Consider the following 24,011-nt stretch of genomic DNA (forward strand, 5'->3'; position numbering starts at 1 on the left):
CACCCAGATCTGCTTCCCTAACCCAGAATGCCTCTTTCCTGCCTCTTTTGTCTACAGTGGGAAAGGGGAAGAGTTAAGAAGTAGCACTGCTGAACCAGCAGGTCTCTCTTGGTATGCAGTAATTTTTTGCAAGTCGCTTTTTTACCTTCTTGAGTGTTGCAGATTCAGAATCTGCATGTGCGCTGTTTCTTTGAAAACCATGACATGCATCTGTGATGCATTGCCCCCACACTGAGAAGAATGTGAGCACTGTATTTTACTACAGTTATGAGTGAATATCTTCTCAAGTTGTCTTGATATGTGAGAAGCAAAAAAAAAAAAATCCCCAAAACACCAAACCACATAAAACCCAAGCCAAACCCTAAGATTTTATTTATGTACCCTTTTTTTAAAAAATAACAACATGTTCAGTTCCAGTTTAAGTGCAAAAGAGAAAGGGGAACATTGTCTTCCTTCTACTGAGTGAAATTTTAATGTACAAATCCTTTTCTGGCTAAAAGCACATTGAAATGCATGTATGGTAAAAATCAGGCTACATCTTTATGTTCTGAGAACAAAGCAAAACTTCTATTTTGATTTAAGTATTTCAAGGGACCAGAGGGCCAAAACATACTGTAATCAGGGCAGTTAAAACTCAGAGGCATTAAATCTGAGGCTTGCCTAAAAGTCAAATCAAGCAGAGATCTTTTTACATTGTAACCTGGATGTTACAGATGCCCTTGCAACACTTGAAAATGTTGTAGCTAACCCAGATCTGACCGAATGGCTAAAGCCTGTGGGGGTTTTTCAAGCAGCTGGTCTCAGCAATGCGTTTATATCCCTGGATCTGCTAAAATGTGTCCTCAAGGCAGCATATGATTGTACCTTAGACTGTGTTATTCCATCCGAAGGAGATTAAATACATTTTATCCACTGCAGATATTACACACTCCTGAGTGTGAGCAGGTTTGCATGAAACTGGGTCAGCAGTGATACTGGCCAGGTTCATTGTGACTTGCTGCACAGTTGCACCAGTCTTGCAGGTATTAACAATGCAACCATCAAAGATTCCATAAAAGCTTTTAGTCATGCAAAACAGACGTGAAAGTAGAGGTGCAGGAGTACAGACTTCACTGTAAGTTGCCAGCATTTGAGCACCTAAATCACTTAAATGTGGAAGGGGTTTTTTGGTTTGTTTTTAAATCCTATCCAAAGTATCTCCTGTTGTTTCCAGTAAGTGTAGACCAGAAATTCACACTTCACATATTATCCAAAGCAAAAGTTTTTAGTATTTATTTTAATGGTTTGTTGTCATCTACCTGTATTGCAGATGCGAGTGTGAAGGGATTTGATTAGCTGAGGAAAGCATTCTGTAAAGCTTTTTCCATTCAGGTGACTGCAAGTTGGAATTGGCAGTGAAAGGAAGAACACAGGAGGCAGGCATAAGTGCAGTTAGTTGCCTTGCTTGATAGGCTTTTGCAACCTGTCAAATATTATTGTAAAGGGGCAGCAGTAGACAGGAATGGAATAGAGTAACTGTAATGGTTGCTCTCAATAAATGGAGAGGAGTGCTAGCTGGACCTCTTCTGGCACTGAAAAAAACAAGCAGTTGGGGCCACTGTTGTAAAAGTGGAATGGTGCTCACTAATTTGTCATAGGTACCAAATCCTCCTTATTTTTAAGCATGGGTGTGATGGCATGCTCTGCAGATTCCCAAATTGGAGGATCACAGAAACAGTATGCTGACAGTGTTCAGGCTTAAGGGCCAGGGCGGGGGACTCTGCTGGAATGCATCCTGGGCAGCCAGGGAAGATTTATACTGCCCAAATGCAGTTGTCAAGATGAACTCAAAACCTTCATCTCTCACAATAACTCTCTCCTCTGTGCTAGGTGAGGTACCTCTTATCCTTTTTATAAACTTTGATTTAAAGTGGAATTTCACTTTTTGTAATAAGCAAGTATTAAACTAAACTCCAGGTTAGGCATTGCTGCCAGTATCTCTAGTTCTTCTGAATACCAGTTGTGGATTGCACAGATCTTAGATGTTTCATGTAGAGTGGTTATGTGGGGAAATTCCCCCCTTAAATTTCTGGAGTAGAAATCATATTCTGAAGTCCTTGTTTATCTTTTTGCAGGACACTCTTACTATTACTAAGCACTGGGTAATTCTTACATCAACAGCAGTTTTGTGCCCAAAAGAAGGCAGTGGTCTTCTCGATGAGGGAGGGGAAAAGACTGTGATTTCCCTGTGATGTGAATGGGCACCTATAACAAACACAGGTGTACTAACTGCATTTGATCTCCCACATCGTAAAGCAAGCTCTCTGGCCTGTATAAATTTTGCATTCAGACTTGCATGTTATTTAACTGCTGAGCCTAGTATTTCTTTAGAATATCTCAATGACTGTGCTGTCTATGTATTCTCTGTACCTCTGATACAGTTTATGACAGAGATTTATTAGTATTTTCACACTGGGGACTAAACTGAGGTTATTTAGGTGCTTTAAATCATATTAAAAGATACTGAGAAACCAGGTAATCCAGAAAGTGTGACCAGAGGGAGCAGTGTATCTGACACAAGGCCACTTTAGCATTCACCTTTGCTGCTGCCATGATACTTTGCTATCACACTGAAAAGCCCTCTAATATATGTAATATCAGTTTGTGTTTTTACTGTGCTCAGCTGAGTGTATCAAGGGAATGGAAAAATCACACAATCCTATAGTGCCTTGTTGTCAATCTTCTTGTAATATTTCAATAGCTTAATTGCAGTTTCAAACAGAATAATCTAAATATTTATACTTGTATATTTTCTTTACAATATTCATGTGAGTTGGGAAGGAGAAGATATATTGATCACTAATCAAATTCGGTGTTTTATCAGTGAGGCACCAAAGGGACTCACTGCTCTATTTATACAGTTGCAGGTGTATAGAAAAAATAGGGGGGGCAGTAATTCAACACTTACCTTAGACGAACATGGTCATGCAGTATGGCTGGCCCAGAAGTGGGAAGAATTTTGTTGTGTGACATGGGGCCATGTTATAATTGAGTGAAATGCAAGGGTGTATCTCGTGTTGAGGAGTAGGGACATTTTGTTGACTTTAAGCACTAGACTAGTAAGCAAATAGTCTGCAGCAGAAGGGCGTACTGGCCATGTTCTGGATTGAAGATGAATATCATGGGTTTGGGTTTCGTTGTGGAGTGGGGGGATCCTGATTTCTTTCCTGGTTTGATGCTTTTAGATTCTGGCTTCAGATGTTTTTAAAATGTCTGAAGTACTTCTGCTTCATGCAATTAGACCTTTCCTTGCAGGAACACATATAGTATTGACAAAAGCACTATCAGATATGGTCAGATCAGCAGTGGAAAAGGAAACTAATCTATAGCTGAGCCTCTGGATTGAGGTCCCTTCGAGCCTCAACAATTCTGGGATTTTTACTTTCTCTCTTTGATTTTTTTGGTAATTTTTCATCTGTAACCCTGACCCTAAAGTCCAGTTCCCCCAGGAAAGGCTCCTGGAAGAACTGGAATTCATCTTTGGTTTCATCTGGTTCAACGCCACAGTTATGTTCAAATATGAAGGAAGTGGGTAAGGTGGAAAGAATCCAAAACAGCAAGGACCTTTTTTTTCTTTTTTTTTTTTTTCTCACTAATTTTATGGTGACTTTCATATATAAGTTGACAGCCTCCTTAATAATGCAGTACTCCTCTCTCTCTCTCTCTCTCTCTAACTATGATAACATTATTCTCAAATAACAACAAAAAAATAGAGTTTAATGAATAATTGCAGATTAGTAGATGAGTCCTCACCCAGAAATAAGCTCTCCAGGTAAACCGGATACACTGTAATGTAATGGGTACTGGCAGTAAACAAGTTGTTTTTAAAAAGAAAGGCATGATTTATCGTTCAAAATTTCCCTTTCTACTACCTCCTTTTGTTTTCTTCAGTCACAGATAAAGCCGTGTCATGTAATCCAGTGCATGTCAGTTCAGTCTGTGCATAGATTTCCCAAGAAATTTACAGCTAGCAAGACAGAAATTTTCAAGCAAGAATGAGAATAATTACCTTTTATGAAGGAAACTCACTTTTCTGATTTGATGTCTCTTTAAATATTTGGTCTTTATTTCACTATTCTGATTAATGCTGTTATGATATGCTGGACATGTTACAAATATATATTATATTTCTGTCAGTGGAGCTTCCAAGCTTTGTTTCTTATTACCTCTGAGAAGACTTCACACAGTATTTGTGGCTACTCTATTTCAAAAAACACCACAAGTAGACTTGAGGATTTTCTGGAACCAAAAAATATTCTTCCAAAGTGGCTTGAGAGACAGAAGACTCTCTTCTAATTCCCATTATTTACCTATTGTCCATGGTGAACAGCTATTTCATTTAGGAAAGGTTAGCTTATTTCCAGTGACTCCAACTTGCATTTGGTAGTGGATTAGGTGTACTGCTTGCTGATGGGCAAAATGTTTATGGTTTTCTTCTGTAGGCTTTCAGTGAGGAGTCAGCCAGAAGTCTTTTTAATCTGTGAATGAGGTTTAATGAACCCGTGCTAAATGTGCTGTGTTAAGGCAATCTTTTCTCTTTGTCTCTTCACTGATCCATTAATACAGCATTTAGGAACTCTCCAGTAATAATACTAGACAGCTCTTTTTGTGATTTCAGTTTTCATTTTGGATATATTCAGAACTGAAGTCTGAATTAGAGTTCTGCGGTAAAACTTAGCTTATGTAAGGACAGGCAGAATGGAGCAAATAGCTCTGCCTCTGAAATGCTGTCTTGAGGTTGGGTATTTGTAATTATACTTTCCAAGATTGCTACCATAATGCTTTAAAGATGCAAAGTGATTCTTCGAGTACTAAGAGCCATGTCCTAGTCTTTATTTTTTTTTTTCTGTAATAACTAATTCAATTGATAGGGCCCCAGTTACGGTGTCAAATTAGTCAGCACTTGAGAAGGTCACTATTGAAGATCTACAAGGAATGGTAGAAAGTTTGGGGACAATTTTTTGTTTGTTCTTAGTTTTTTAACAATCGTAGTTGACCTGTTTTGGGTTCTGCACAGCCATGTTGTTACAGGTTCAGGGAGATAGATAGTCCCGATCTAATGCAAATATTGGATTAAGCTGGATTGTGCTTGAGCAACCGAGCAAAACTTATTGTTAACTTTTTCAGAAAACTTGGCAGGAATTTTGTCGCTGTTGAACAGGAAGCCTGACTTTTTTCTTTTTCCAAGACGTGGAGGGTTTGATGGGGGGCTAGTTAATTCTTTTCCTTGGCCCTCCATGACAGAGAACAAATTATATTATGTATTTGAAAAGTAGTTCTAAACTGTTTGATGCAAAATGTTGACAGAACACAACTGTTAAATCCCAGCCTCCGTGGATGATTATATTCTGCACCTTTTTCTTGGGTACTGGTAAATGAGCTGATCACTGTAATAAACTCTCACAAATATATATATCTTCTCATTGTTTTAAGGTTAATGTTTATGAAATGTATTTTTCCACATACAACTTGGTTATGCTTAATAGAATGTAATTTGCAACTGTTCTGCTTTGTCTTGAACTATAAAATTACATGGAGGAGGAAGCTGAACTGAAACGACTTGGATTTAAAGGTATATGTAAACTATGTTATTCCCTGTGCTGCCTCTTTGAGGCAAGGCATGTATAATAGTTTTATATAAGAGAGAAAGATTTCACTGCCCATTAAAAATAAGAATTTATCAGTGCAACAGTAAAAATGTAACTGGTAAACAGAGATGGTGAAGAGAGACTATCATTATCAGGATGAGAATCGGCAACCCAATTGCTGATACTTGCTGTTAATCTACATATTTTAATTCATATATTACTTTGGAATAACAGATCACTTCTTCCCCTCAATATATTTTATGCACTGCACTATTGCATACATTTTTCAGCATCACTTGCAATATAAATTGCAATCCAGTCTCTTTCTGAGCAGAGAAGGACTATGTTTCAAATGAAGTAAAAAATAAAAACCATTATTCAACTTTATTTGCATGCTTTAATCCAGAACTGGTTTAAAATTTGTGTTAATAAGAAAAGATTAATAAAATGCTGAAAATTTGTAGAAGAAAGTTTCACCTGAATGTGTTCATTAGTGCTTGTGATGGTGGTGCCTGATATGAGGTGTCATAGGCAATAACTGATTTTTGTCCAGTCCATAATTGAGATGTGTTAGCAGTCTGCACTGTCAAAGAGGGGAGTCTGTAAAGACTTTCACAATGTCATGCAAATAAGACTCTTTTCTAAGATCAGTCTTGCCCAAGAATGCTAGCTAGAGTTCTTAGTGCTTCCTCCACTTAGGCTTTTCATAAGTTAAATTGTTGTAATGTAGGCCAACTACAAATCCAGCCAACTAAATCTCTTGGGTTTACTTTTTTTTTCTTTTTTTTTTTTTTTTGCTGGTTACTTTAAGTCATTTTATGCATGTGCTTAGTTATAAGTGACCAGCTTAATTCCAATGGATTGAGTGACCTACCTTGCATGTTTCAAGATAAGCTCATCCTTTCCCAAATTAATTAGAATGATGGTAGATGCCTGGTACTCATAATTAAGATTGTGATTAAAGAACTCCCCTGGTTCTTAGGTGCCTGGCTGTTGTAGCAGAATTCACAGTCTTGAATTAAATACCTGAGCCTTCTCCTTAATGGGTACAAAAGAATGAGAATAGTAACAGCCTGGATATGGCCAAATGGATACTGGATGAGAGTTGCCTAAACCAGTCAGTAGTGAATGTGGTATCTCAAAAATCCAGCCTCTTTCCAGGATCTGTGGCTCTTCCTCAGTACCTTTCTGTGCTTGAATTCATAGCCCTGAACAACCTCTTGTGGATCCAGGCAGCTATGAGGCTTTAAAATTTTTAAGCAGATCGTTGGTCCTGTCTCTTAAAAGGTTTGCAGAAGTAGAAAGGTAGGCTTAGTTTCTTGCTTGAAGAAATTCTAACACAAAAATTTTAACTTTCTCAGCGCTCCCTCAGCTGTGAGGTTAGGAAAGTGTTTTTGGACAGAGAACATGCTTGTTCTGTCATGTTGTAACTGCCCCACTCGGTGTGGCGTATTCAAAATCATTGGGGCCAGTCCAGAAAGCAGGAATTAGAGGAATGCTCTACCCTGGGGCTGAGGCAATCGTGGAAAGGGTAAGAGGGAAGGATTCCTCTCTTCTGTCCTCTGTGGTCATTCCTCCTGCAATTGTGGATGGATGGCAGAAGGGTTCTTTACTCCAGGTTGACTCAGCAGTGGGTTTCTTTCCAGGTTGCCTGATGAATGACTGGATTTTGCAGGGGGGGCGGTATTATTACCTGTGATACACCATGATCAAATACTATATTACAGTATACATGCTTGGAATTAGAATTAATATCGCACAGATTTTGCTATTCATGTAGGGGGTTTTGTTATTTTGGAGTACTTGTGACTGGCATTCTTTTTTGTAACAGTGCAGATTTTGCAGAAATGAAGGAACTCAGGCAGTGCTGGAGTTTTATCGCTGAGCTGTTCTGTGCTGTGCAGCATATGCAAGCAATGAGTCATTGGATCATACCTGCAGGTTTTCCAGTGCTACGTGGAAAAAGTAGCAAGTCCCTAGCCCTGGAAAGTGTAATTTAACACCTATCCTACGTGGAGGGGAAGTACAAGTTCTTACGGACTTTCTTTAGTCTTAGACATATACCAAGAACCTGGAGATTGCTTAACCATTAAGAAAGTGAACTGGAAAGACATAGTATGATCACAAAACCAAATATAGAAACCCTTTAACTTTCATATATTGCCATTTAATCTTTTCCCTGCTGCCAGACATTATTGCTTACTAGAGGTGATAGTGCCAAGTTCTGCCAGCCAAGTTGGCCACATAACAGTGGCATGGAAGGGTCACTTGCCATAGCTTTTACATGCAATTATACACATACTCCAGATGTGCCACAGACGACATGCACCCAGCTTAGACCTTGTCTGCTTATGAGCTTCCCATGATGAGGGCTGATGCCACCATAGCTGTTAACACCATTTGGTCCTGGGGGCAGCTGAGGAGAGAACTTCTGTCCCAATAAGCTGTTCTGGCACTGCCAGCCAGCTCACGTGCGTCCTCTTCCCTAGAGCTCCTCACGTGTATCTCTTGTGAGAGAGGAAGAGGATATGGAAGCTTCCTGTGGCATAGCGGTTGATGTTGCAACCACGAAAATGGCTTTTTAGTATCTCTTTCCTGGATACAGGTCAGGAAATGGTCTGGGATAGGGTGAAGTCCTCTGGCAGGCCAGACAGCCTGTGGGATGCCATTTCTTAGGTTGTCTTCAGGCTATCTTCTTGCCAATTAATCTGTGACTTGAAACGGTAATTGTAAATTAGCTGTTGTAAAGTATATTGCCACACAGAAAGTTCCCCTGATGTAGTTTCAGTGGAACCTTGCATATATCTGAGGGTAAGGGAGTTGTCTTCCCTCTCCCCTGTCCAAAAAATTCCCTCATTGTCAAGAATAAATGTCAGAATTTTCCACCCAGGGGGTATACTGTTTCTTTTTTTCTTTACAGCTCTGGGTTTACTTACACCCATGTGTTGACATCCTTTCTGATAATTTCGGTAGTGGATGCATGTAACTTCATTTTTATTTGAGAACTCTTTAAACTTTTTGTTGGTATTTTTCAGTTTGGTATTTGTCCTTCTTCAGTTTTGTTTTACTCAGGTTTATATCTACTCATTCATAAAGTAATGCAGTGTACCTACATAGGCTGTAACCTGTGAAGGGGAAATGCCATCCTAGCAGTGCTAGGCAGCCTTTTTTTTAATCTTCCCTGCCTTTAAGTGTTATAATTCTAAAGATAAAAGCCCCTGTCAGAGCCATTGAGAAAACCTGATAAATAGCTATGAAGCAATTGCTTTAAATAATTTATTTCCCTTCCACAACTGTTCTACATAAGCAGAAGTTTCACTTGGTTCATACCACTATAAACAGTGTTCAGCAGTAGTTCTGTTTTAGTCTAGTGAACTAATGGGCATCGTCTTCTGGGAGGAGCATTCAGCATGTCACCACTGATAATGTGTGAGGTGGTTCTTACAGCAGATACAGTCCTTGTGTTTGAAGCCCTGGTGCATTTATAATGCTGAGCACTAGTTGCTGCTGTGATAGCAGGGCATTTTATGGGTTTACTGATTCATGGGAGACACTGTCTCCTTTCCCTCCATAATTAAAATCTGCTGTTTTGTACAGTGATACATGGTGGCACAATGTACATCAGTTCATTAATGCACTTCATTTCTCTTGCCCTTGTTTTCCTTCAAGGCCAAAGAATGCGACATAAGCAGGTTACTAGTTATTCTGCCAAATCTTTGGACTGGAGGACAGCTCCTGTCCAAACTATTTTGCAGAAATACTGGATGACTGGTTTAAATGTCAAATTACTGAACTGAGATAAAGGGTTGTCCTGCCTTGTCTTCTGGCTGGGTTTTTCCTCCTGGGGGGAGGATTTGAGAATTATCCAAGCATACATTGCATCCAAGTTTACAAGTCTGCAAGTAAAGCAAGTCAGGAAAGGCTTCCTTTATGAATCCCACAAAGGGATTAGAGGTGACTGCAAAATTCAGCACTCTAAGGACTAAAGTGTCTGTGTGCATCCCAGCTAGGAGAAACACGAATGTTCAGAGGACTTTACCAATGCAACTTTGAGTGCTGGAACAGAAAAATGATAGCAGTAGCGTATGATGTTGGACTTGGCACTTAAATGTGGTGAAGTGCTGAAGCATCCTCAGGTGATGATTACAGTTGCTTTAAAGTTTTGTACCTTTTCCCTCTTTCTCCATCTTGGGGGATAATACTTGCTTTCTTGCACACCTTGTTTAATTGATGTGACTCCACCATAAGCTCTTCAATGTGAGAATTGCCTTTTACTACAAATACGTGCTAAGCACTTAGGGAACTTGGCTAGCAACATTTAGCAGTCTTACAATCTAAAAATATTCCCTCTTTTTCCCTCTTTAAGAGACCTCTCTTAAAATATGGGATAGACATTGTAATATCAGTTTAATTACATTGCAGTTCAAATCCTGTACATTTTGTGTCAGTTGACCTTCATTATATCATCAGAAGCACTTTGTTGTTGTTGTTTGTTTCTACTTATTGTGAAAACTATCCGTGCGTGTGCTTTTATACCACGGTTGGTACGCTGGGACTCCAGGGAGTAGGAATTGTATTTCTTGTTCCCTGACAGTCAGAGCTTCAACAGTAATTAAAATTAATACTTTCATTATGGATAAGCCGTTTATGGAAATGTGATCTCATCCGGGCATTTGCGAGATAACCCAGGCCAATTAAAACATCTTGGAGGTTGTGTGACTTTGAAACTATCTCTACAGTCATGTAAGTTCCTTCTTTAAAAAAAAAAAAAAAAAGTGTGTGTTAGAGTCCGTACCAATGAAGATCTCATCACAGTAGCACACAGTAAAAGCCGATTTTCAATTTTGTTTTGTACTGAAGATGTTACTAGGAATTGCTTTGTGGTTTTGTTTCTGCTTCCACTACCAGTGGTTGCAAAACCAAAATGTCATTGCCAAAGAAAACCTATCTTTCTTGTCTTTAATTTTTTTAGAGACTGTTTGAGTTAGTGTCATGAGTAGTTAAGCAGCCTATAGGATATACTGTCTGGAGACTCGGTGTTTTTAGTGGATCTGAATGATTAAGTTTGTTTCTGTTTGTTTGGTTTTAATCCCATTTTTCATCCAGTAATCTAAAAGAGAAGCCTGCTGTCTTCCTGTTTGTTCCACATAAATGGGAAGACATGCGAGCTGAGTGTCTGGAGCATCGCCAAGACTGTAAATGAGCCCTGCAGCAGCGCTGATGGAAATCATAGCTGAGAGCAGTCTTGTGCATTGGTCAGAGACCATCTTTCAGATCTCACAAATGATTTGTAAGGGAAGACAGTAGCAAGTGGAGTAAGCCAAGAATATGCTGGTTGACAACTTATTATGCTTCTGTCATTTGATCACATCAGATCATATGCCCAGTAAGATATGCCTAAACTGGTGTGTGCTTCCATGTATTGTATATCGCTTCCAGGTTTTGATCTGTGGAAAGCATTAGGTATTAACAAACTGTACAAAGCCAAGATGGTACAAGAGAGCAGAAAATCACATGAAGCAAATGAGGTTTTACAAGTAGGGAAAATCAGGACGCGCAAACCACTGAATAAGGTTAGTCATGGGCCTGGCTGTCCATCTTGGCTCTTAGCACAATAAGAAGAGATTTGTCAATGGGAGGTGACAGTTGTCTGTTTCTGGGTTTATGAACTGTGTGCTACACATGTGTTTTATACAGCAGTGTATGGAGAGTACAAATCACAGTTTTTCCTTAAATACTGAATGTATTTTTTTAGATAGCTGCTGAGCTCTCACAACTATTAGAAATGTCAATAAGATTTCAGGGTAGTTAATAGCTGACAAGGCGAGGCCCAACAGCTGGATGCGAGACTGACCAGTAGTTCAGAATTCACTTAGTGCTGAACAAAATTGTTCCGTTTTGAAGTTTTAAATTCTGCAGGTGCAGGCTGAGCAGCACATGGAAATAACAACCCTTATAACTTATGTACTTATTAACCAAATGAGTTATTGAGGGTTTTTATAATTGTCTATTTACTTTTCAGCTATTCTGTAGGATTTGTTCTGTGGACAGAAAAGGTATCACTGTTCCTCCTCACTGGCACTTATCCATGTGCCAGCAAATGCAGCGGATTGCAGAGAAATTTGCAGAGTTCATATCAAGAAACAGAAAGTGCAGCATTCTTAATAATTTGTAATTAGAAGCAGATTTCTTTCTCTGTCAAGTCCAGGTGTTAGCGCTCTATAGCTTCTATCTCTCCTTGTAATACTGAGGTAGGCTGTGTAACACTTTTAAGATGAGAATATCCATTTTGCCCATTTCACAGAAAAGGGAAACTATGAAGAAGAAAATTGGTTGAGAAACTTTGCTTTGCTCTAAAGCTAAATACTAAATATCTGAAAAAGAGATTATAGTGCAGGACTATTGTACTTCAGAAGAGTAGCACGCCCTTTTCTGTTCTCTCTACTATTTATCCAAATTACTCAGCTTCCATTTATGAAGGACTGAGTGAAAGTCAGGGCAAAATAACGTATAAAGACAAATGTAAAATTGCCATTACGTAATGGTTTTCTTGGGATACTTTTTATAGTAGAAACATTTTCCGTAAGAATAGGATCAAGCTACAGTTATTAAATGCCTGCTTTCCAGTAATGGATTTTTTCCCTGTCCCTGGTGAGAGACAGGGAAAATAACTGCAGAGAGGAGTATTCTCCCAAGCAGAGATTAATAGTAATGATGGGTGTTTAGTGGCTGCAGCATGCTAAGTGGTGCTATATCAGAATTGTCTGCTTCTCTTAACCTGCAGATCAGCGGGTTTTTTTGTTCTTTATGAAGGCCCTCAGATGGTTCTAGAGATCATCACTACCTAGAGAAATGATACAGCTTGCACCTGAGAGTTGATCTAGTTTGCTGCTTCAAGTTGTTACGTTACAGTTTTCTACTGTTCCACTGGAAACTGTGCAACACAATAAAAGGTCAGAAAAGTGATGCTTTTACAGGGACCTAAGGGCAATAGTCTCCCCAAACATGCATCCCTTTGCCTCCTTTTTTTGTTTGTTTATTTGCAAGCTCTGATCAGACGCACTGTGGCAAAGTTGTTTGTTTTGCTTTCTAGACTAAGGAGATTACCCCAGGGTGTTGTGCATTAGTAGCTGTCACAGAACTTACCCATAAAATAAAAACCTAGTACCACTGAGAAGCAAGTAATAAATAAAAGAAATGGTTAACAGTCAGTAATGCTAAGTTACCTGATGCCCTGAATTTCCTTGTGAAGCAGAGAACAGTAGTTCTTAGGTGCTGAGGAAGTTGTAGGGACCAATACATTAGTGTTAGTGTGACTGATATTTTCCTGGTACGCTTATCCCAGAAAACTCAGGGTATTTCAGACCAAGCAAAGCATAAATTTATGCTTTGAAGGAGAGAGGACAGTAAGTAGCTCAGACTCTCTCAGTCTTCCATGGGGCTGGAGGTATTGGAAAGGAAGACAGGGAGGGAGGGGGAGGACATCTCCAGACACTAAAGGCATTACACCACAGCACCTCTCACCATGTTTCCCCACTCACCCACCACACTACCTCCTGGTAGGTCACATCACATTCCCACTTCCCTTCTCTTCAAAGTAAGGTGTTGGACGGGGCTTTTAGTTCTTATTCCTCCTGCTGAGTTCAAAACGGGACAAGCCTTCCCTCGTGAATTGGGGCTTATGAATTGTTTTTTAGCTGCTCGTTATTGAGTGACTATGATACACTTACTGCAAATATCCTAGGCTGGGAAATCCTCGTGTCAAATAGTAATTAATGGCTTGTTTCACATAATACATATGTATCTGTGTCACGTAAGTAATAACTTGTATTGTATGCATTTTTTCTGTCCTCTGTTATACTGATATAAATGAAAGGAAGGACTGATGATAAATCATGCAAAGTTTATGGATAAAATACGAATGGATTCTGGCTATTGAGTACAAGGCCAGAGTTGATCACTGGATTGTCTTTCCTTCTGTGGTCAGAAATAGGCGACAGCGATAAATAATCCATTGAGCTGTACCTCTGGGGCCAACAGTTGCAACTTCTCAGGAGGAAGCAACTTGATTGTGCCATCTCATTTATCGCAGTATCACATGGTGCTAAGAAGCTTGATGTCTGCTCTAAAAAGGGAAGGAGCTGTGGCTAAAAGCACGTGTGGGGAAAGGAGTCAGTAACAGATTAATCTTAATTTTTTTCCTTCCTTCCTCCCTCTTTTTTGATTCAAGGTCTTGCTCTGTATAACATATACCTCCACATTTGAGCTGAATGGGAGTTCAGTGTTGAAGATTGCTGAGGTAAGTGCCTCTGTCGTACCATTGCATGTGTCACTTAATGTTCCCCCGCTACCTAGAGTGTGTCTTCCATATATACCCTGAAACTGAACTAGTTCAAGTCACAATTACCATCTTAAGGACTGGTATTACCTTATGTCTAATGTGAAGAAATAGCTGTAAGTTGGGCAGGGCTGATGGGCTTGCATGGGAAGGCACTTTTGTAAACTGACAGATAATTGTATACTACAGTGTTGCACATTTACTACTCTTTATATTTACTTTGCTTTGCCTTTTGCAAGAGAAAAATTTCCTTGAGTTCTCTATAACACAGCATTGTGCTGATTCCTTACTGGTACAAGTCTAAAACTAATGAAATTTCCTCAAGAAAGGTGTGTAGGCCATAATCTGCCATGTTAGCAGAAGTGCCACAATGTGCCTTCTTAGCCTTGTGTGTATCTTTTTCCTAATACATCCAAGTAAAAGATTTATTACACCTCGAGACACATGGTGTTGTCCTGGTGCTATTAGTGACTCTTCTCCCTTTATTCCATTAGATTTTAGTCTGAATTAAATTGCAAAGCAGCTTTGGCTGTATAAAAACATACCTGCAGGTCTATTAAGTGAGCCTTTGTAGATGGGTGATATTTTTAGTACAGTGTGTAGCAAGCCATGAGGCTGTTTGCTCAGGTTAGAGAAGATGCACAGGAACACTTAATCTTCCTGCACGGCACACGCTGTTGTGTGCACGATATACAATTATATTATTAATGTGGTATGGGGAGACCTAATGTCCATGGAGCAATGTAAAGGTTATATACGTGTTCTATACTCCAAGTGTATGTAGACATTTAGAGATGTGTTCCTACTCAGGTTTTGGTATTTTGTAAAAAAAGAAAAATCCCATGTGAAAATAAACTAACTCTACCTGGAAGTTACAGTATTTTCTAAGTTTAGAAATAAAATTGACCTTGTGTTGTCCCCTTGGAAGCTGAGAATGGGGTTGTAGGGATAACAGGGAGCCAAAGAAAACAACTGCCAGTTTGTAACAAATGGGCTTTAAAAGGCAGGGATACAACATAAACAGTTTGTATATATAACATATATAGGATTAAAAAAAGTACTATTCATTCCAGATGTCCTGCGCAGCTTAGATTTGGTTTCTCTCATGCTATATGAGACTTCCAAATCCATAATGTATGGCTATTTTTGGAGGTCTTTGTAAGTCCCACCTGTAGATGGTGCAGCAAGGGTGAACTGAATTGGTATTTAGAGCAAGCCACAACTTCTTAAGTTTTACTAAACCCTCTTTAGGACAGTGTCCCAAACTGAAGAAAAAACAGATAGTTTCCCCTGCTGCAGTTTTTCTCAGCAGACTTTCTAACATGCAAGGCAAAAGCTGATGAATTCAGCTTAGTGCATCTCTTTGCTGTAGTTAGAGCTCTAGCTTAGACAAAGTACTTGCTGGAAAAAGCATTTAATGGCTCTAAACCCTTCAGATTTCAATCTTTAAGAGCATTGCCTAAGACTGGGGGAAAATGGTCCATTAGTCATGGTCTGTGTGCTATAAGCTGTGTCAGAAATCATATTTTCTGTTCTTTCTGTAAATTTGGATAACAATAGGCCTGTTACTCATTTAAAGCATCCTGAAAAATGACAGTTTTCTTTCATAGAGTGAAGTTAAACCCTGCTGTTCTTGGTAGTTGCACTTCACTTTCATTCCCAAACAGCTAGCCTGGCTCTTAAAAACCTTTGCTAGTGTAGTGCTAGAAGTTAGCACAATGATAGTTTTGCCTTTTTTTCTTTTAAAAAGAACAGGAGCCCTGATGCAGGCTGATGAGATGTGCCAGAAAGCAAACAAAACTTTCATTTCCTTCAGGGAATTGCAACAAGCTGTAATACCGAGCATGCGTGTTTCTATGTGCAGTGTTTGGAGGTATAGCTATTTTCCCCACACACCTCAAAAATATTGCCTCAGTGAATGCCTAAGTCTTTTTAATTAGCAATTCCCGCTAGGCACATACATGCTTCCTCAGGTTCTCCCTGGCCAGGTTTTAGGTAAGGCAAAGGCTATAACAGGTGGACTCAATATGCCTTTGTATCTGAATTCTGTAACATATAAGCGGTAGGAAAGAGAAAATTATTTCTGAGTTCAGCATTTGCTTAGCCTTGGCATTTATTGTTCTGACTTGCTCTAAGGGAAAGGTGGCAGAGAGGAGCTTTCTGCTCCAGTGCCCCTGCTATCTGGCATTTCTTTCCAAGTCAGTCCCTTAGTTTTCCTAGCCTGCCCTCTGTAGCAAAGTGGAGCCACTGCAGAATTGGAAAGGTGCTGCCTGCGTTACTGGTAGAACTCTCTGAGGAGTCTCTCTGACAAACAAGGCTACAGTCTGGCTGTTTTGCACTGCCTGATAGTTCTCAATTCATGTGTACAAAATAATGGCACCCCAAATCTTTCTGAATATTATCAGCTTCAAATTATGGAAGCATCCAAAATGAAGAGTACTATATTTTGCAGCTTAAGTATTGGAAACAGACTAAATCTCGCTGTGTGCACCTTCTCATGCTTGCCTTAGACCCCTGCAAGACAGTTTAGTTCGTGCTCTGACTGTTGTGTGGTTTTATGTGTGTATTTGTTACTCCCATCTACCCTCTGGAGGTTTGTTTTGTTTGACTCTGTTGTGTTTCATTGGCTAACCCTTCTGTGTTTTGCTCTTAGTTGTGTTTTGCATGCCATAGAGCTGGAAGTCCCCGAATGCATGAAATGATCAAAATGTCCATTGCACACCTCCTCGGGGCCCTGAGCTCTCGCATTTTTACTGGTGGTGCTTCATCAATGGCTTTTCTAAAGGTACCTTGCTCAGCCATTTTGGAACACAGGCCTTCTGTAAGATCGGAGCTGAAGTGGATAGTACTGCTGCTCATTAGCCAGCATGGGGAGGGGAGAGAAAAAGGAGAGATCAACCATGCTCTTTCCAGAAAGTCAGCCTACCTTTAAGAATGGTATTTCATCAATTAATTCAGGTAGTCTAGAAAAAGACTTAAAGCTCAAGAGAATGATCTCAGCAGCACTGGAATGGTTTGGCCTCTCTGAAGGGCTGTACATGGTTAACAGGCTTTAGGGGTTTTTGAGCACTGGAGTTCAGGTGATAGCTGAATGATGGGCAGAGTTGGTCCAGGCCTTCTTTTAACTTAAAAGACCATCTTCATTACTGACTAATTGATCTCAAGCTAAATAAAATCCCTTATGTTTGGGGGGTATTATTTGAGGGGATCTTGGAATCTTGAAAAAGGGCAACAAGAATGAGATATGCTGTTGACTCGGTCCTTTATATCCTGCAAATGCGTTCAACTGTAACCTGTTCTAGCATATTGTCAAAGGAGGTAATCAGTCTCAGTTTGTCATTTGCATAGTATTTCTAGCATGAGATAAAGAGAAATATAGATACACTTGAAAAGCTCTGGAATGCTATCTCTCAGTGTAGTTGGGAAACAAGGGAAAATAAGGCAAGAGCCATAATTAAGTAGCTTCCATGTGTGACATCTTAGATCACTCACTTAAGATGTAGTTTGTATCCAAGAAACTCAGTCATGCTTTTTTGTGCCTGTGGCTTTATTGAAATGCTGAGATGCGAGGTCGCCCGAAGTGAGGAGGTCAAAAAGGTCTTAGGAACGTACCTATGTTGTTTTCCACTGTAACAAATGCAGAAACGTGCCAGCAACATGTTCATCTTAAACTTCATAGCCTCAAGCCCACAGCCTTTCTTTGTCAATGGAATAGCTTGGTTTCATTTCATTAGGAGTTAGAAACAATCAAGAGTCTCGTCCATGTGCCCGTGTCAATACTGATTAGCCTGTATAATCAGATCACTTCTATTTTTCTCTCTTAAAAACTCATCCTTGTTAGGGAACTGTAAGAATGACTTTACATCGTATAATATCCTTCTCATTCAAAAACATGCACCAGGCACATTTATGTATACTCTTCATGCCTATCATTTATACTATATTTTTTTAAATTTCTTTTTTTTTCATAGCTAGTTTAATCTTTATTCATGGTTCTTCTCACTAGGTAAATATCCGAATAAAACCACAAAGACTGAAAAGTATGTGAACAGTCATTTACTTTTTTTTTACAGTCATTGTTAATGATAAAACTCAGTGTAGGCCAAAGGACCAAAACTGCTTCTTCAGGTCACAGTCTGAGAAGATTGTATTGCACAGTTCTGTCACAAACCGACTCAGCTCCATCAAGACTGTAAGCCACTTAATAATTACTGTGCAGTAGTTACAGTGGTTACTACAGTTATAGCAGCTCTTCCAGAGACCAACACCACCCACAGAAAGTCTGATCAAGGATGGAAACTGCATTTTGCAGTGTGCTGTCCCCAGGATCCTAGCTGCGTTATGCTTTGGTGACTATTTGTATAACATCACCTGGGGGCAAAAGTCAAACACAACTCTGGTGACAGCACAGTGTCAAAAAACTGCAAGCAGCTGGGCATGGAGCTGGGAACTGGACGATCCATCAGTGTTCTTTCATTGCTACCTTGGCTCCCATGGGATCTCCAAATTGAGGAGCCCTTGGGTTGATTGCCAGTTATTAAAAGGCAATCATTTGTATTATTTATGGTAAAACACTATTGTATTTTCTGCATTAGGCTTTCAGATGTCCTGCAGTATGTAATAATTATAGAAAAAGTGACAAATACCTATACAACAGAAGCAGCGACCTTAGAGAATTGGAGGGTATTTACATTGCAGGTACAGACTTGCAGAGTGATAGTTACAAATAAGTATCTAGAAATGAACAATCGAAGCAGCATTTAGGGAATTATATACAGAGCAAGGCAAGTGCCAAAATCACTTGGGTTTGACAGAAGGGGAAGACTTTGCCAATTTTGCCTTACCATTCCTGCAGCTGTGAGACTAACTGATGAATTGCATGCTGCTTCTAGATGCTACTTATTCAGTTTTCCATGTTGCTGAAAACTTTTTATGTGCTAATAAAGCAATATGAAATAGTAAGGAAGGCTGACTATCTGCATGCGAGAGACCTTGGTATCCTCCTAAAACGTGTTGCTGGTAAGTTACAGTTCATATCTATGTACTGCTATCTTGTTTCCTCATCAGGTTTGCATTGAGACATATGTATCTAGCTGTCACCAGCGGAGCATTAACACCGCTGTGCGGGCAACCCTCAGCCAAATGTTGAGTGACTTGACTTTACAGTTACGACAAAAGCAAGAAAATATGGTGAGCCTTCTGGCATCAACAAATGGTTCCATGTCCATGGCTGCAGTGTATTGTACTGGCTTGTTGTGCCTTGTGGCTTTTATTTGGCGCTTCCACAATTAATCCTGTTTAAAAGCTTTTTTGGGCTCTGACTCTGCGCCTGCCTCAGAGCAGTCTATCGGAAATGCAGCTCTCACATTGTCAGCTCTACTTGACTGATTATTTTTTTTTTTCTCCTTCCATTAAACAAAAGAGGCTTTGTTCTGGTGTCAGGCTGCCTTGGCCTTTTCCATTCTTTATTCTGTTTGCTTGTTTTCCTAAGGTTCATTGAAATCCTTTTGCCAAAAGTTTTTGCATGACAAATATTTACATAAACAAAATGAATTCTCAACTAAGGAAAGTGTAATTGAGGTTTTTCTTCTACTTTTTTGTAGAAGATAATTGAAGCTTATGAAATTCTTTCCTTGGTTGTTAGCAGAAAAATAAATTCTATTTATTGTGTTATTAAAGTCCATGAGAGCTGTTTGGATGAAATCCCAGCACATTGTCAGCAAAACTGTAAATGTTCTGGGCACACATGATATTACATTGGTTTCTTACATTCATTCATGCTGCTTTGTATATTATCATATTATCAAACAAGTCAGTTTCCAATATTCCAATTTACATAATATTCCAATTTACATAATATGTAAATTCCAATTTACATATTATGTATTTACATGTTTACATATTATTTACATATTATTGGAATATTCCAAATATTCCAATAATTCCAAAATTTACATATTATTGGAATATTCCAATTTACATAATATTCCATATTATGTAAAAGTCAGTTTCCATTTATTAGGAAATTTTAAGGACTGTAGTTGTACAGATTATTTTCCTTACATCTGTTTTGGATTAAGATGATGAATTCTATTTTAGAGTATTAGACTAGATTACTTTTATCCTAACGAGCAACTGCAGAACAGAATTAATTGGTTTACTTAAACTTACCTTCTGTCTGTGCTAAGTAGGTTCATTTTACTAGCCAAAACATTTACCAAAAAAAAACCAAACCCCCAAAAAACCCAAACCCAAAACCAGACCAAAACCAGTAGTTTTGACATTTCAGTTTGGGTCTGAAAGTTGAATTTTGTTAGTTCTGTTCTTAGCTGAGGAGTAGGTGAAAGTATATGAGAGCTGCATTTAGCTCCTGGCAGTTTGTTGTTGGTGCTTGAGAGGAGAATTTGGCTTGACCCCTTTGTGCACTGATAGGAAGACTCCTATACCGCAGCTGAACAAAATGATGTAAGAGGTCATTTCCATTTCCTGACTGCCATTAATTGTGTTGGCACTGTAACATTAACGATGACAATGTGATAAACTCTCTAATACTCAATTGATTTTCGTTTCTAAGTACTTTGTGAAATCTAGACTATGCTTTCCTCTCAGTTATTTTCAATGCAACTTACATGCTTAGTTATTACTGAGGGTTTTTAGGTGTAGGAAATCCCTTAAGGACCTACAAATCCGAGTTCAGCTCAATGAGATGTGAGTTCCTTAAAAAGACTGTTAAAACAGATCTTAAGGAATTTTTGAAAATGTTATGCAAAAGCTTCACTTAAAAAAACCTAACAAACAAAAAACCCAAAACAGATAGAGGACATGGATTTGTTAAGAAAGCTCTGCTGTTAAAGTATTGCTTTTACAGTGTTTTTGTACCGCTTCCACTGATTACACCACCTTTGTCTTTCCTCAACAGACAATTGAAAACCATGACGCCTTGCAGAAATTCAAGACTCAAGGTATTTGTACCACTTTTTTTAGTGACTCCTTCTAATCCAGCTTTTTTATTCTTCACTTTCCTTTCATCAGCACAGTACTGTTTGATGTCACAAGAATGGCATCTTCAGGATTTCTTACCTTCTCTATAGCTTGATGTTACCTGTGGTAAGAACTGAGACAGCCCTGTTAGTTCCTGGTATTTTGAGTCATGTCTTCATTTGGTCCATGGTAACAGCATTGCACTCAACATAGTAATAAATGATTGTTTCAAGGTGCTAACTTCTGTAATTAAGGAGTTTCAGTGCTCTGGAGAAAGTTTTAGTAAGTGACTTTACTTCCTAAATTGAACAGATTCATAGAGTAGGATGTAGAATCTGAAAATGATTTTGTTGCTGTATTTCAGGCCAGAGATACGGTTTCTGTAACGGCAGCTTTTGAAAGCACATCACTAGGTGTGTTCACGCTTGCCAAATGCTTATTTTACAAGAGAATTATTTCTATTCCAATTCTGGGTTAACTGCTACCATCTTCCCTGATAGGTAAAAATAATCCCTGGGTTTGATCTTCTCATTGGATTTCTGCAGGAGAACTTGTGTGGATGGAGGCTAAAATCTTTGAAGTGCACAAGCGTCCTCTTTTAAGATCAGGACCTGATCAGACACTAGAAGCTCTGTAGCAGAGACAAACTACAGGGAGAGATACAGAAATTTTAGCTGCCATGTAGAAATACTAGAGCCAGTCCCTTTTTTATTATTTATTTATAATCTTCTGTAAATGCATGTAAGCAATCAATGCTCTCTCCAGATTTAATACTACTGCTTTTTCATTGTGTGGAGATCACTTTCTAATCTAGGACTTTTGCTACTGGATCTTCTCTATGAGTTTTGGGAGCTCTCTTCATTGTTTAGAAGCTCCAACCAACTCTGAAAGTTTATGCAGTGAATTGAGGTTGTAATCCAGCTGCACATATGTAATGCCTCTGATCTTTGTCCTTTTTGGAGGTACTTCAGCTGAGTCTCTTTGTGATGATGTTGTATCTGTCCTCACTGTGCTCTGTGAGAAGCTCCAGGCTGTCATAAAGTGAGTTATTTCGGTTTATAATTTGAATGTATTACCTGGAGATTGAGAGTGTCACTGATACATGTGATTGTACTGTTGTAGTTCTGGGATTATGGAGCAAAACTGCTTAAATTAAGTGTTTATTAGAGGAAGTGTTGTTCATGATGCATTAATTTAATCATTACTTGAGATTAGAAGCTAATTTGCCTTCTCTGTGCACTGTTCAGCTTTAAAGAGCTTCAGTAAATCTAATCTGTAAGTAATTCCCATACAGCAGCAAAATACTTGTCAAAGGAGAAGTTTTCTTTTCTAGCTTGAAAGCAACCATTGTAGAGAGAACAACAATTACAAGAGACATGGAAAACCTAACAGAAACATTTAATGTGCAGAATGAATTAATATGCCCTTCTTAGAAAGGCAGCATTTATCCAATTGAAATAATATGCATTACCAAAGCATTCCTTAAATTTAGGAATATCATACATTCTACCTACTTGGAAATGTGTGAGCTGACTTTTAAAATGTAGTTATTATGGGCAGTAATAGGGTGCTACACTGCATTAAAATACTAGAGTCTCTTGTTGGCCAGTACTGTAACAGTAAATACCTGCTCATGAGTTAAATATTACTTCCTGTGGCATTCTAGCATGGCTCGACTAATGGTCTATTAAGAAATGAGCCAAAAAAAGCCTTAAGTGTTACGAGAGGTGACAAACCAGCCAAAAGCAATGCAAACGTTATACAGCAATTATTTTAAAACTAGAAATATAGCAAGCTGGAAATACTTCAAAAGTTTTAAGGGAAAAACAAGTTCTTGACGACATTGTTTCTGTATCAGTAAAATAAGATTTAACTTGCTGCTACTGCCAGTTGCAAATCACTTGACTGGTAGCGAAAAAGCCAATCTGAAACTATTTTCAATATAGCATAATGTTGTCTCTTTGGTTGGACTGTATGTCTCTGAAAGTAGCCTGTGATGAACTCGGGGAAATGGGAGAAATACAAAACAAGCATGCATCAGTACTTCCTTTTATATACTCTACTATTTGCAGGAAGTCTATGGCTTAGGAACTACCAGAGCCAAAGACAGCACAAACATCTTTGTGTGCAGTTCTTCTATAGACTTTCCTCCCATGAGTGTCTCTAATTACAGCAAGATTTGAATGGGAAGAGTGCCTTACTTAGCATTATTTAATCAGTGTCAGCATTTGGGAAAACAAAAGCAGGTTTCTGAATCTTCTAAAGGATCATTTATTTCATTTTTAGTTGTGTGGGTAGTTACAGGACAATAAGAAGAGATCTTCAAAAGTATGTATCTAACAATAGCAAGTGGCAAAACCAGATGAAAGATTAATTCTTTGTATCAAATTTTGCCCACATGTGAAGCTATAAACAGCTATCATCTAATAAGTATTGTCCACCAAATGATAATCACTTTGAATTACTGGTTATGAAATACCAAAACTAAACTACCTGACAGGATCTCTCAAAATCACTGGAAGTCTTTTAAAAAATGATCTGCAATCCCACCTCCCAATAAAACTGTACTGAATTAGAACAGATTGAGGCATGCTGTATTTAAAGTACAGTAAGAAATTCAGAGGACTTAAAAATACTCACTGAGCCATGATTTACTTCATGCTTGTAATTATGTACCTAGACTGTTAGGATCTCTAATTATACACAAAGCATAGTAAAGGATTCTGTTTGAATCTGAGGAAAATTAGTTTAATTAGGATGGCTTGTTAAAGAACTAACTCCGTGAATGAAAAGCCTTTATTTCTTTCAAGGCCAATTTTGGTATCTCCTTCAAAACACTTTGTTGGCAACAACTTAACTTCCTAACCTCCAGGACAGTGAAGTGAGGTTTTAGTATGCTATACTGCCTGTTCTAATTTCTTAGTCTGAAGATTACTTTAATTCCTCCTTCTAAATTTCAAGTTTATTAGAATTTGGTTTTGAGGGAGGCACAGCTATGAGTGATGAGGAAGAGTTCAGGGAGGTGAATTTTTGTCTTGGGACCACTGGTGACTTTGGTGACTCTG

The 24,011-nt window shown here is 38.7% G+C and overlaps 1 protein-coding gene across 5 annotated transcripts in view; it reads left to right on the forward strand.

Moving 5' to 3' along the window:
* The window catches only part of ARFGEF3 (ARFGEF family member 3), a 98,522-nt gene that overhangs the window by 24,930 nt on the left and 49,581 nt on the right, over positions 1 to 24,011 (forward strand). For 2 of the 5 annotated variants that reach the window (XM_075498821.1, XM_075498824.1), the window contains exons 5-8: positions 13,858 to 13,926; positions 19,033 to 19,155; positions 20,885 to 20,927; positions 21,909 to 21,987. In XM_075498821.1, coding sequence (XP_075354936.1) covers positions 13,858 to 13,926; positions 19,033 to 19,155; positions 20,885 to 20,927; positions 21,909 to 21,987 — 314 coding nt within the window. Of the gene's footprint in view, positions 1 to 13,857; positions 13,927 to 16,618; positions 16,751 to 19,032; positions 19,156 to 20,884; positions 20,928 to 21,908; positions 21,988 to 24,011 lie in introns of all 5 variants that reach the window. The other 3 variants (XM_075498826.1, XM_075498823.1, XM_075498825.1) reach the window with 3 other exon arrangements.

This window comes from Mycteria americana, chromosome 3 (assembly GCF_035582795.1).
Source record: "Mycteria americana isolate JAX WOST 10 ecotype Jacksonville Zoo and Gardens chromosome 3, USCA_MyAme_1.0, whole genome shotgun sequence".
In the NCBI taxonomy this organism is placed as follows: Eukaryota; Metazoa; Chordata; class Aves; order Ciconiiformes; family Ciconiidae; genus Mycteria; species Mycteria americana.